A 14942-nucleotide genomic window follows, 5' to 3' on the forward strand; every position below is an offset into this window, starting at 1 on the left:
TTCAAGTGAATGTCATGTTGTTTTCTATCAGTGTTGCTTTCCCTTAGTGCCCACTCTTTGATGACTGTAATTTTGTTTTCTCTCAGTGCACTTTCACAAGTGATTGTTTTGTTGATTTCTCTTAGTGCTTGTTGTTATTCCTTACTGCATGCTCTCAGATGATTGTCATGTTGTTTTCCCTTAATGCACTCTCTCAAGTGATTGTCCTGTTGTTGTCTCTTAGTGCTTGTTGTATCCTCTTACTGCACACTCTCAGATGATTGTCATGCTGTTTTCCCTTGGTGCACTCGCTCAAGTGATTGTCTTTTTGTTTTCTCTTAGTGCCTGCTGTTTTCCCTTAGTGCACTATCCCAAGTGATTGTCTTTTTGTTTTCTCTCAGTGCTTGCCGTTTTCCCTTAGTGCACGCTCTCAAGTGATTGTCATGTTGTTTTCCCGTACTGCACACTCTCAAGTGATTGTCTTGTTTTCTAGACATGGAATTGACTTCATCCAAGATTTAAGAAGCCTTCTAGCTGGAGTTACGGACCTGAACATTGAAAATGAAGGAGTGCCCTCCCAGCTCCTGGTCCATGGGTTACTGGCCTTCCCTGTTGGACTTGATGATTCTCATCAGTCATTTCTGGCTGCTGCATACTATGGGAAAGGGCGAGTTGTTGTTGCAACACATGAGAGACAACTAAACACACCTTACCTTAAAACATTTTTACTCAATGCCATCTCCTGGCTGGATGCAGGGAGGCAGGGGAAGATTGGCATTGAAAGCAGGTTGAAGGGGCTCAATGATCTTCTCAATGAGAACAAAGTGCCAAGTGGAATTTCTGACCTGATCCCAAGTCTTAGCGTCTACTGCTGCCAGTCTTACAGTGATAGTGAGGTGCAGAAAATCCACGAGTTTGTGGCTGAAGGTGGGGGTCTGCTAATTGGATGCCAGGCCTGGTGGTGGGCCTCGCAGCATCCAGGCCAATGTGCTGCAGCAGAATATCCCGGCAATAAAATACTGAATACATTTGGAATCTCTATCCTGGGCAAGTCCCTCAAGGCTGGTACTTACAAACCTATGAAGCCTGAAGATGTGACACAGGTGTACCACTTTCGCAGAGCTCTTTCCAGGTTTCTGCAAGATAACAGTGGGAAGGATACAATGCCATCTCCATCACTTTGGGTTCAAAAACTGGGGCAAGACTGTACTGAATTTGTGAAACTGTCACCAGGAGGTTCTTCGGCAGTCTCCTCTATTCACCAAATGTTGAAGGATCTGCTCCATCACACTAAGGTCCCAACAGTGAGTAAAGACAAGCCTATTCAAAACAACTCGAATTAGTATTTTCTGATCCAGTTGGCGACATCTCTTCATGATCGATACCCTGATTTGTCTGATGTTATCCTGACCATCGATGCCAAGAATGAAGGTATGCAGGTCTTGACTGGTACGGCAAAGCTGCCCTTGCAAATTTTGTCAGGCCAGACCCCATAGGGTGCATAGCGAGCGCGGTGAGCAACCCTGGCTGCTTGGAATGGTTCTCCCCCCTCCTCCAAGAAAATTGGGGAAAAAATGTCACAAATGGTTCATTCTTCAACACATTTTCATTATATATTCAATTGAATTTGTTTTTAAAGCATAGTAAATGATGACAATTCAGTGTACCAGAATAAGGCAATCTTTATTGGGGCACTTCAGTGATTCCCTCACCATCATCCTCTAACAATGTCCCTCATCTCTCTATAGCCCCTCTCTCTCTCTTGTATTTAATTTGTTTTATAGCTCCTCTCCTACTAGTGTTGGGTGTCGGAGCACCTTACTTCACACACAGATACACAGACAATGGATCATATATTTAGAAATCAGGGTATAGAAAATGTTGAATACTGCAAAGGGGACTGCAAGGTGTAGGATTCACATGTCATCCATAATGGAGGCATTTTTAAGAGTGCTTGGTCTGGGGAAGCATAAACTCAGCAGTCAGAATATAACACAGTGGCTAGGGTTGACTTTACTAGTAAAAATGTGTTTCTGCCCAAAGAAACCCTTCTTAGAAAAATTTGTACAAAGAAAGACTGGGAAAAAAAAAAACTTTCTAATCTGTACGATGTAGTTTGCATGCAGTTCTTTGACGGCAGCTCATAGCTCACTGTGCTAAATCAGGATTGGAACTTATAAACTGTACACAAGCAAAGGGATATATGTCTCAAAAGGAGTAATCCACTGAGCTACGTAGATAAAATACTGTTCTGTGATCTGCATAGTACATGTTCTTTGCCGCAGGCATGATAACCCTCTGTGCTACCTTAGATGAGTCTAAACTGCCCCAAGACAAAACTTCAGTCTCGCTCCAGCAGGTACATTAATCACCAGAGTTATCTTGGCACTTTTGTTCTTGCCTGAAAGTTGTTGGATATACAAAGAACTCTGCAGTGCTTTTAAAACTGCTGCACTGTTTCAAAACCAGCCCCCCAGTAATAAAAGCGCCCCCCCACCCCACCTTCCAAGCCTTTTGGGGAAACGCCCGATGCCTGGTACGGCCAGTCCAGCCTTGAAGGTGCAGGCAAATTGGTTGTATCATTGTCATATAACTGATTGATTATTGTTGTGCAACAAGATGGTTGTTGAGGATTTTAAATTTATAGGAAAATAGACAATTCCACTGACATACTGGGCATGGGACCTTATTTAGAACTTGGCAGATTGGATAAACTGCCATAAATTGGTGGTGTGTCTTTCCTTTGCATCAAATTCCATCTGCCTTATGTAAAGTTTTTTGAGATAGTGGATGGATGTCTGACATCTGCCAACCACCTCTGACATGTACCAGCACCTTCACCAATGGTATAACATGTCTTCTGATGGATGGACCTATTTAGAGTGCATTTGTCTGCCAATATCACCATGCAGACAATATTCAACAGCTGTTATAAATGAGGAAAATACAGATTGATCTATCATCCACACACACATGCAAAACGTCCCTGCAGCTGCAACATCCAGGACGTTTTGCAGAAAATGCTGTCAACCAAACAGCTCCTGAAATTCAAATTTAACGGAAGCTCATAGCAAAGTAGTTTTTTAATGTATGTTTTAAATTCAAAGTAAAATATACTTATAGAAACTAGAAACTTAGCTATTTTCCTGATAATAGTTTTGACTGTGCAGGTGTAACATTATGATGTACAAGTAAATGTTTTAGATACTCTTATCATTTTCAAAGAAACTATAGTATAATGTACTTGTAATAAGGCAAAATGGACAACCTTCATGTTTGTGGCAGAGTACTCGTCTGCCAACCTCTAAATCAAGCTCTAAGGCCCATATATATACCTTTTGACGCAAAACTGCGCAAACACAGTTTTGCGTCAAAAGGTATAGAGCCGCATTGCGTCATTCCAGTGCGATAGCCCGGTGCCACATTTATGGAATCCCGCAAGCCGGCGCAAAGGGTGAGCTAGCGTAAAACAAAATGACGTTAGCTGGTTGGGGGTGGCGGTATGGGACGGGGGGTTTTGCACCAAAAAATGAGGCTAGGCTGGTTAGAGGCAAAAAAAAACATTTACCAGCCTAGCATCATTTTCTGATGCAGAAACATCCATACCACATGACTCCTGTCTTATGAAAGACAGGAGTCATGCCACAAGGGTCCCCTAGGCATGGCCATTGCACCCAATACCATGTAGGGGTGCCCATTTTAGGGTCCACAATGGTACTTCAAAAAAGTTTCAAAAATACTTACCCCTACTTACCCTACTTACCTGGGATGGGGTCCTCCATCCTCCGGTGTCCGTCTAGTGGGGGTGTTCCTGGGGATTGGAAATGGGTCCACAGGTCCCCTAAAGCCTGGTCTGATCCAGGTATTAAATAATGGTGCAAAACAAGCTTTGCACCATTATTTGGAAACTCCTCCCACCCGTGCATCATTTTAGCACAGGTGGATAAATATGGGGCTATGGGGATAGCACCATTTTTTAGATGGGAACGCCTACCTTGCATCTCATTGAAACAAGGTCGGTTCACACATCAAAAAAATGGTGCAAACTCCAATATTTTGACGTGTCTAACGACAAAATATAAATATGGAGTTATGTTTGTGCCACATTTGTGTTAAATAAAATGACACAAATGCAGCGCAAATAAATTATTGTTATGGGCCTAAGGCCCTCATTACAACATTGACGGTATTGACCGCCTACCGCCATGGCGACGGCAGCCAACATACCGTCGCCGTGGTTATCAGCTGGCCACCCGCATTCTGACCATAGGTGGAATACCATTGACGGTCATTGCGGCAGATGGCGGTAAGGTGGTGCTGCTGTCAGCAGCAGCGCCACACCAGCAAAACACAGCCTACTGTATCATGAGCAATGATACAACCTGGCGGTGCTTTGCTTGCGGATGCTGCCGTTTGCAGCAGCGCTGCGTCCCGTCTCCTGCCGGAGGACCCCCTGCAAGCAGGTAAGTCAGGTTCTCTGACAGGAGAGGGAGTGGGAGTGTTGTGTGTGTGTGGGGGGGTATTGTGTGTGTGTGTGTGGAGAGTGTGTCTGCTTTTGTATGCATGCATGAGGGTGTGAGTCCCGTTGAATGAGTGCGTGAATGACTGAATATGAGTGTACATGTATGTTATGTGTAGTGAATGCGTGTGTGCGACAATGTATGTTGATGTGTGTTGCGGTGTGTGGGTATGTATGTGTGCATGGGTGGGTGGATGCTGGGATGTGTGTGCGTATGAGTGTGTATGTGTGCGCGTGGCTGTGTGTAAATGTGCGGGGGCAAGAGAGGGAGGGGGAGAGTGGTAGAGGACTCTGGGGAGGGGGGCGGGGAGACCCCTATAAGTGCCAGGGAAGGAATTCCCTGGCACTAATAGTACCTTCCGCCATGGTTTTCATGGCAGTACGATTGCCATGAAAACCATGGCGGTAGGCGAGGTCATAATTCAGAGGGTGGGATTGTGATGGCCGCCTGGCTGGAGACCGAAGTCTCCAGCCCAGTGACTGTTACCACCTTGGCGGACAGAGTGGAACCTTGGCCAAACCGCCAATGTCATAATTTGGGAAAAGGTACCGCCAGCCTGTTGGCAGTACCTTTCTCCAAATTACCACCGACCGCCAGGGTCGTAATGAGGGCCTAAATGTTTTAGTGGAAACACATAAAACTTGCTATATATGTGAGATCCATACTTTTTGAATGTAGGGAATATAATAAAATATGTGAGAAAAGTGGTTTATTATATGGTGTGATTGTGAGACCTCACTGTTTAATAAACTCATAAATCTATCTTTGGTCTAGTCAGGAGCATTTATAAAACCTTAGCTCAAACCTGGGTAGCTGTGGCTTTGAGGAGTCATGCTTTAACAAAGGAAAAAGTGCAAAGCATTTAGAAGTACCAAAACTATTCAATGAGAAGGAAACATGACATAAAAGTAATTAGACAGCAATTTATAAAACTATGGGCCTAATTTAGAGTATGGTAGACGGGGTCACTCCACCCCAAACATGACGGATATCCTATACACCGTATTATAATTTGATTATATCCTATGGAAATCGTAATATGGCGGCGGACGAGACATCCGGCACAATTGTGGCGGAGCAACTCATCCGGCAAACTCTAAACCAGGTCCTATATCTTATTTTTATATGACTGTTTAGACACCAAAAGGAGTATTATCCACCTGAGATTAAATTATTAAGCAAATCGTAAATCGCAGCTTTTCACTCAAATTGCAAACAAGCATTGACAACTACCACAATTAGTAGTTACTAGGAAAAGTTTACTAAACTTTTATAAAATTGTGGTTGTGTATTGTGGCCCACTTTGGGCAATCTAGACTAGCAGGGAGTGAGCCATAGGGACCACTAAGGCTTGGAAGGACTGTTATCTTGCAGTCAAAACAGTCTGTAATCCAGTTCCAAGCTCTGTGGACAAACTGCCTTAGACTTCAATGTATTGATCCTGATGCTAGGGACACAGGATTCTGAAGGTGCTGCAGGATGCTGATCCAATAAGGAGGGGGTGGTCTTCCTGGGGCTACGGTTCAATCCATGGGGTCAGGGTTTGAGGAATTTCGCCACAGGAATTGGTGTCCCTCTACTCAACACAAACTGTTAGAAAACATAGTGGATCATAATACCAGTTAATGTTAATCAACGCAACCAAATTGTATCTTGTTCATAGTAACAGCTATGTTTCCAATTATGAATTTTAAACAAACCAACACAGCCATTGTGTCCCCATGTATGACGTCACAATTCCATTGTTTAACTCATTGAAAAATTCATATTGGCATCATTGTTACCCCAGTGGGAATATCATCATAATTACAGGACAAACAGATGCATTCTAATCTCTGCTAGTTGCTTACGAACATTATCTTTCATCCAAGTGGCCACACCTGACCTATTTTAGAGTATTAAAGGTCTGGGTGCATATTATAAGGAACAGGGGTTCCTTATCATAAAAGATGCAATATAGTTTACGCATAGACATACAATGAAGTCTATGCATATTATTGATGTAAAAAGATGTTTATTTAATAAGAAATCTTTTGAAAAAGAATTTTTGGGGGAAAAGTCTTAACATGGGGAAACTAAGATGACTTGAGGAACTTTCAGCACATACAGTAAAGAGAAAAAGCAAAAACATATGTTATTTATATTTTAAGTACAAATAGTGAGTAATGAATATTAAATATAACATAGTGCATTAGCTGTCCTCAGGCATGAGAAACCTAAACAGTCTAATAAAATAATATGTGTCATATCCAATCAGTACACATACTCATACAAAAAACCATTGTAAATCATTAAATGAGTTAGTATACAACATTGTCGACGATACGATCCTATAGAGCAATGTGCATGGGATCGTCATCAGGGCTCAACAAGGGATCCTGAGTAATATCCGTGAAGGTACAAGTCACTGGTTCAAGAATCTATTGTCAACATTCAAGGAAAAGGGAAAATACAGTGGCACACGAGTGGTAAAAGTGCACCTCGCCTGTGTGAGACACAGAACACAAACCAGAGTAACCAATGCAGTATGTCCTATGTTGAATAAAGATGAGGACTCGTAACAAGGGCAAGCCAGTACGTATGGCCCAGACTGCTTAACCGATAACACATGTGCGAGAATTATCAGTGTCACCAGTGAAAGGTCCAGTGAAGCAATGTGTGCCCGTCCCATGAATCCAAGTCTAGAATCAGGCATGAACCATGTTATTTTTTAAGCTGTCTGTCTCGCAGAGGCGAGGTGCACATTCATCACTCGTGGGCCACGGTATTTTACACATAGACGTCATTGTATGTCTATGCATAAATTACTTTGCATCTTTTATGATAAGGGACCCCTGTTCCTTATAATATACTTAGACCCCAGGTTCCTTGTATATCCTTGGATTTCCCTTGTTTCTTTGAAACAAAGATCTGGGTGCAAACATATTATTTAGCATTGGAAACAAAGATGATAATCATGATAATTTTTAATTCTAACATGATATTGCAAGAATGATGTAAGTCCTCTGGAAACTAGACAGTGCAATTAATATGCATTTCTCATTAATAAAATGTGAAAAGGATATTAAACGGTGAAGTTATTTAATTAGTGTAACTACAGAAAGACTGCATATTACTCATCAATATTGTGTCACGGTGAGAATTGAGATCCAAGATGTATCTGCTTTCTAACAACCTCAGAAGATCTTCATGATTCTCACCTCCATCCTATAATTCAACCCTGTCAATGCTAACAAATCGCAAGACGTCATGATTCTGATCATGCACGCTTTTGTAATGGCTAGTTATTACATAATTCACATCAGCTCTTTTTAATACCGGCTCAAATGTGTTACAGAATTCTTTACATACAGGGAAGATAGTGCTGCCCACGCACAATAACTTGAGGCACAAGTGTAGCGTATTTCTTTCTATCTGTGGGTAAGACATATGACTCAGTATTAGTGCTCATGTTGCAGGCCTTCTATGTCATTCACCCCAAAAAGCATTTTCCCAATTTAACAAGTTATTACTAGAATTCATCTTCAGATAAGAGATAAGAAAAATTGTTGAAGTTATCTTAAATCAACATTCCACAATTACGTACCATAAGTCAAAACTCCTACAGGATACACTTGTTTCCAGTTATCTGAAGAAGAATTCCAGTACCTTCTGGCATACATTGAGAAGAGGCTCAAATGTAATTACAAATGAATAGGGGCCTGTGCCCCACCTCTATTGGGCCTAGGGGACCCCATCCACCAGGGCCAAATAATTACAAAAAGGGGAGGTAGGATGCACACTCCCTCCCAGTGCTGGTATCTGTCCCGGGGACCCTAACCGACAGTTAAATACAAGACAGTGACCCAGTGTCCCTAACCCCGGGACACCGTGGTTCCTTGTCCAGGAGAGTGTGGGCAAACTCGGACTGCTCTCTCCTGGACTGAGAACTCCCCTTTCCTTTCACCCAATGGGAGCAGTTAAAAATAGCTGCTCCTGCCAGGGGCCTGATTACGATCTCTGCAGCAAATCCAATGCAGCGGGGTTGTCGTATGAAGATGTTTCCAATAGGCTCACCGGCAGAAACATTGTAATACAACGCTTCAGCAGGCAGCCTGGTGTAAACAGTACAGCGGCATTGACCTTGGCTCCCTTAGGGAGCCGAGGTCAATGCTTTTGCACACAAACACCCTCTGAATGAGCACTGTTGGAACAGTGCACATTCTGAGGGGGCTGGCAGGGGGGGCCCCAGCACTGCCTTTCTACCTGCCTTTTCATGGCAGGGACCCCACCATGAAAAGTCTGGTGGAAAGTGAAGCAGTGATCAGCAAAGCAGTGCCGAACTCGGCACCGCCGTGGCTAACCATGACTTCGACCGTCACCCCCTGGTGGTGGCGGCGGTCTTCTGGCGGTGTGACCACCAGGATAATAATCCAGTGTTTGTACCGCCAGGAGTTTGGCGGTCGGTTGACTGCCTAACTCATAATGAGGCCCAAAGTTCTGGATCCTGCCAGCACCAAATAAGTTGCTGGCTGGGGAGCTGGCTGGGGCTGTGGGGGCACTGGGGCTCCTCTCGAAGCCTCCAATGTACTACTTTGTGTGTGTTCACATCCAGAGGCCCATTGTAAGCAATGGGAGCTTCCTTTTAGCGCCTGCTCTGAGCAGGCATTAAAAGTGCCAAGAAAAATGGAGCAAGGAGATCTTAGATTTCCTTGCACCATTTTTTTTGTCCCCCTTTACATACATTATGCCTGATGCAGGCATAATGTAGTGCAAAGCGTTACAAAGTGGCGCAATGCATGCATTGCGCCAAGTTGTAAATAAGGTGCAGCATTTTTGACCTAGTAACACCACATTAGTGCTCTTAAATATGCCCTAAGTCTCCTGGGTCATTAAATCCATGACCTGAGGAGAACTTATCATATTTTTAAAGCATTCCTAGCTGGACCTCAATGCTCTTTAACTGGCGTGCAAGGCTTTCTTCAGGTTACCTTTATGATTTCATTTTCTGGGCCAAAAAATGTTAAGGAGAGACAGACAAGGGTTACAAAAAAAAATATATATAACACTTTCATAATAATCAATATTATTAAACATTGCATTTTGTAGATTGTTGAAATATACATTTGATTAAAAATATTAGTGATTTTTGGGAAAAAATGATAGATTTGAGATTTCGTTGGTGATGTCATAAATGAATGTCATAGAAAATGTCACGAGTGATGCAATATCGGCAGTCATAAGCTGTGCATGACGGTGGCACTAGTTATTGTTAGCTATACTAACTATAACTGGTGAATTTTTTTTTTTTTTTTTGTTCAAAATGTTCATGTTTTACTGATATACACACACAACTATAATGTACTTTAACATTTGTTTTTTTTCAGTGAATATCTAGGGTTTTTTCAAACAAAAAAGCAGTCCTTTTATCACACCTAACTACAGTGTACTTTATACCTTTTTTCAGTGAATTTCTATATTTTTTTTAACATAAAATAATATTTTATTATGTACGTAAAACCAACCCCATGCCGAGCACAGCCTTTGGCCAGGCCCTATAGCAAACACCCCACAAGCAGCCAGCCTCATGCTGCACACGACGGCCTTCAACCATGTACAGCAAGGTGTTGACAAAAGGGCATGGCTTGTGGCCAACCCACCTGGAGGCAGGTATCCACACGCTATGCATGACCTTTTGTCATGCATTGTGTGGGGTTAGCCGCAGGACCTGCAATGCAACCAGCCCCTGCTTCCCACTCCCTGCAGTCAGCCAACCCCATGCTGCAAACAGGCTCTGGCCAGGCACAGAGGAGGGTTGGCCACAGGGGTTGGTCTGCCACCAGGGCCTGTGGCCAAAGCCATAGCACCCTGCCAACCACAAACCACATACAGCCTTGGGATGAGCAGCTTAGGGTTTTGTCTTGAGGCTCCAGAGACCCTATTTCTTGGGGCCAGAACTTATACATTAAGGTGAGGGGGGCATGCAGCCTCCTCCCTGATCATTAATTGGCCCTGGAGCCAAACAAGTAAACAGGGGAGGAGTGTGTGGAGCCCCCCTCCCAGAACCTTAATAAGGCCTAAGACCACACCTGGGGCCCAAATACAATAGAAAAAGGGGAGGCATTTAGTCAAAGGCGTGCAAAGTAAAAAGAGGAATGGGTCCCAAAATACGCTTGAAATCCAATGCATTTTACATAGACTTTTATATTACACATAGAGCAAAACAGCTGAACAGATTGTAATGAAATTTAACAGCAATGTACATAATGGTAGAACATTCTTTTAGCTATTGCAAGTGATGTTATGAAGTGGTTATGAAGTTATAAGGGCCAAAAACTGATATCTTGTAGGTCAGTACAACTAAAAGTAGCAAGGCAGTCCAAAAAAATAAACTAGACTGCATATGTACATTTTCAGATTTACTACATGAACAACTGAAAGACACATTTATGATAACATGCTAATGGAAACCTATAAACAAATGTAGTGAATAGAATACATTTTAATCTTTACCTTTACTTTACATTCTGTCTGGCTCACAAAATAAAATTGGCCCAACAAGCCGAATTAAAACCATCTTTCAATTGCACTCCTACGCAGCCAAAAGAAAAAATGACCAAGCGGTGAGCCACACTAGCTACTATTTGTACAACATGATAATTTTCTACTAGGAAAGCATCATAATCTCAATTTAGATAACAATAACAATGACTGCCTTTCATTCATCTTGGCGTTCATATGTAGCACAATCATACTAAAATTAGCAAGGAAGCCCCCAAAATAAACTGGACTGCCTATGTAAAGTTTCAGAAGTACTACATGAGCAACTGAAAGACCCATTTATGGTCACATACAAATGGAAACCTATAAGCAAATTAATACTGAATAAAATACCTCTTAATCTACATATATTTTCTTTGCATGGTGCCTGGCTCACAAAATAAATAAAACGGTGCCCAACAAGCCAAACAAAAAAACATCTTCCTTATGTGCTCCTGGGCAGCAAAATTAAAAAGGGAGCTAGCAGTGAGCTACTATATGGAGGGCATGAAGATTGGCCATTAGGAAAAAAGATAATAATCTTAATTGATATAACAACATTTATTGGCTTTCCTTCACTTTGGGGTTCATATGTGGAACAATCCTACTAAAAGTAGAAAGGAAGTCCAAAAAATAAATTGGACTTCAAATGTAAATTTACAGAATAACAACATGGTCAACTAAAAGACACACTTATGGTCACAATATTTTGTAAATCAGTAAAAACAACACTTAACAAATAAAACAACAAAATAAATGAATCACAGTAAATCTGATTGCCACTGTGCAGTTATAGTCAGTATTGCCAAAGATAGAAATTCCTCGACTATTAGCTCTCTAACAACTTTTCACCCGTTTGACGAATCACCACAGACTTTCCAGATCTATAGCATTTTCTACATTTTGAGATGATGTACATTTTTGTGGTGAATCCTTAAGGGGGTGCAAAGATAAAAAGTGGGGTCTCAAAATGCATTTTCTCAACAATTACTATTGTATTTGACGTAGCACAAAATCGGCTGAATGGATTTACATGAACTACGCAAATGGTGCAAAGATTATGCATTTTGGGTACTGCAGTTAAGTAGGGAAAGTCGTTTTTAAGTTATAAGGTATTTAAACTTAGTGATTTCATGGAATTTCACAAAATGTTGTGAAACTCTTGCACATGGTAATAAACTTATTTAAAAATATATATTAAAAAAATTAACTTCTCTACCTAATACCACTTTAATAAAGTGATAGTAGGTAGGTTTCTACTACATAAGTATATCTACTTACGTATATCTAAGATATCTAAGGGCCTAGTATTGCACACAAAGTGTAGTAAAAACAATATGGCTGAATTTTTATTCTCTAAAAATAGCCATTACCCAATTATGTACTGGCTTGTCATTGCCATGCACCACAGTATACAGCAAAGTTATCACAATATACCATACCCCAAAATATAACTAAGCCCTAGCTGTATTATTGGATTTCAGTCCCCCTCCGTCACCTATGGTGTCACATGGGCAACCTAATACTAAATTCAAATTTACAAAGCAGTGCAAGGCCACCTTGCGTGGCCTTGAGTTGATTGGTAAATCTAGAGAAACACAAGGCAGCACAATTCACTGTTTTGCATTACTATGCACATCTTAATCTATATTGCTGCCAAATTTCACATACATCCAAATGCCACGCTACTGTAGCCACTCCACTATCTGTTTTTCCATTCTACGCCACTCCACTCTACTCTATTACAGAGTATGCACCGCCACTGTATGCCATTTCACTCTAAGCTCTTATACTGTTATCACCTCCACACTTGTTTACATCACTTTACCTTACGCCACTCCACTGGATGCCTCTCCACTATACATTATTCCACTCTATTCCACTTTGCTGTACGCCACTCCAATGTACTGTATTCCACTGTTTGCCACTTCACTTTACTCCTCTGCAATGCATGACACTCCACTGTAAGCCACTTCATTCTACGCTATTCAACCAGACGCCACCCCAATGTATGCCACTCCACTGTACGCTATTACACTGTACCCCACGCCACAGTAGGCCACTTCAGTCTAAACCACTCCATTATATGTCACTTCACTGTGTGTTACTCCACTATACACTATTATACTCTGTGCCTCTCCACTCTACAACACTCTGCTCAATGCCAGTCCACTCTCTGCTATTACACTGGATGCAACTCCGCTCTATGCCTCTTCAATGTACAACACTCCACTGTATGTCACTCCACCATATGCTACTCCAGTATATGCTATTCCACTCTACACCATTTCACTGCATACTACTCACCGCCATGCTATTCCATTGTATGGCACGCTACTGTATGCTACTCCACTCTACACCACTCCAGTGTATGCCACTCCACTTTTCCCCACTCCATTTTAAACTTTTCAATTGGACACCAACACAGTATACACCACTTCACTGTATGCCATTGCACTATACACTACTCCATTATATGATATTCCAGTCTATGCCACTGTACTGTACATCACTACACTCTACAGTGCTCCATTACATGCTACTCCACTCTGTGCCACTCCAGTGTACACAACTCCACTTTACACCACTCCATTCTATGCTAGTTCATTGGACACCACTCCACTTTATGCCACTCCACTGTATACTATTCCACTCTACTCCGCTCCACTGTACATCATTCTAGTCTATACCACACCACTGTATGTCACTCCACTCTATGCTATTCCACTCTCTGCTACTCCACTCTCCACTAATCTACTCTGTGCCACTCCACTGTACTCCACTCTGATATTCCACTGGCCACTAATCCACTCTACACTATTACACACTGTATGTAACATCCCCTCCATTGTATGGTATTCCACTCTACCGCACACCCCTGAACGCTGCGCCACTGTATGCTATTACATTCTACCCCACTCCACAATGTACTACTCCAGTCTACACCACTTCACTATATGCCACTCCACTGTGCTCTCCTGCACTAAACAATATTAAACATTATACCAGTCCACTATATGCTACTACACCATGCCCTATTACACTCTACAACACTCCTGCCTATACTTCTCCACTCTATGCTATTTCACTTCATGCCACTCCGCTGTACAGGACTCCATCCTATGCCACTCCAGTGAACTCTCCTCATGTCTACATACCTCCACTCTACAAAGCTGTATTACATTCCATGCCACTCTAGTAGGTTCTACTCCACTCTATCCCTGGACACTCCACTGTCCAAATTTGCACTCCACTGTATGTTGTGCACTCTTTTGTACAACACTCTACTCCACTCAGTGAAAGGTTCCAACACTGTGCGGGCCAGCGGCAGAGCTTTCCACTCTACTGTCAGAGATGCCAGTCCAATTTATAACAGTTTCGTCTACTCTGCGCTATGCCATTTTGATGTATGCCACCCCACACTACAATAATCCACTGTACCCTTACGCCACATCACTCGGCTCAATGGTGTTCCACTCAATGCCACTTCACCCTTCTATTTTCCACTGTACAGTATTCCAGTGTATGCTATGTGACTGTATGCTACTCTACTCTACTGTAATCCACTCTGCGCCACTATAGTGTACATCACTCCCCTCTATTCTGCTCCATTGTATGACACTCTCCTTCATTACATATAGCCCCAATCCATATGAGTCTACCACACTTCATGGAACTATACAACATTCTACTCTACCTTATCCCCATATACTCCACTGTCCAACTCTATACTCCACACTGTGTCCATTTACACCAAAGTATTGCCTCTATTCCACTATAGACTACTTTTCTATAAAACAGCACTCCACTCTGCTGTTCGAAACCCCACACCAATGTATACCAGTTTACTACCTATGCTATGCCAGTACACTCCACTCCATGCTTCTCTACAACACACCAATACACTCTATTGTACTTCACTCC

General features: G+C 42.2%; 1 protein-coding gene across 1 annotated transcript in view; it reads left to right on the forward strand.

The window, feature by feature from the left end:
• The window catches only part of LOC138249307 (TRPM8 channel-associated factor homolog), a 68160-nt gene that overhangs the window by 25622 nt on the left and 27596 nt on the right, over positions 1–14942 (forward strand). Inside the window, exon 2 of the mRNA XM_069203264.1 lies at positions 473–1321. Coding sequence (XP_069059365.1) covers positions 473–1321 — 849 coding nt within the window. The remainder of the gene's footprint in view (positions 1–472; positions 1322–14942) is intronic.

Source organism: Pleurodeles waltl, chromosome 8 (assembly GCF_031143425.1).
Source record: "Pleurodeles waltl isolate 20211129_DDA chromosome 8, aPleWal1.hap1.20221129, whole genome shotgun sequence".
Classification (NCBI taxonomy): domain Eukaryota; kingdom Metazoa; phylum Chordata; class Amphibia; order Caudata; family Salamandridae; genus Pleurodeles; species Pleurodeles waltl.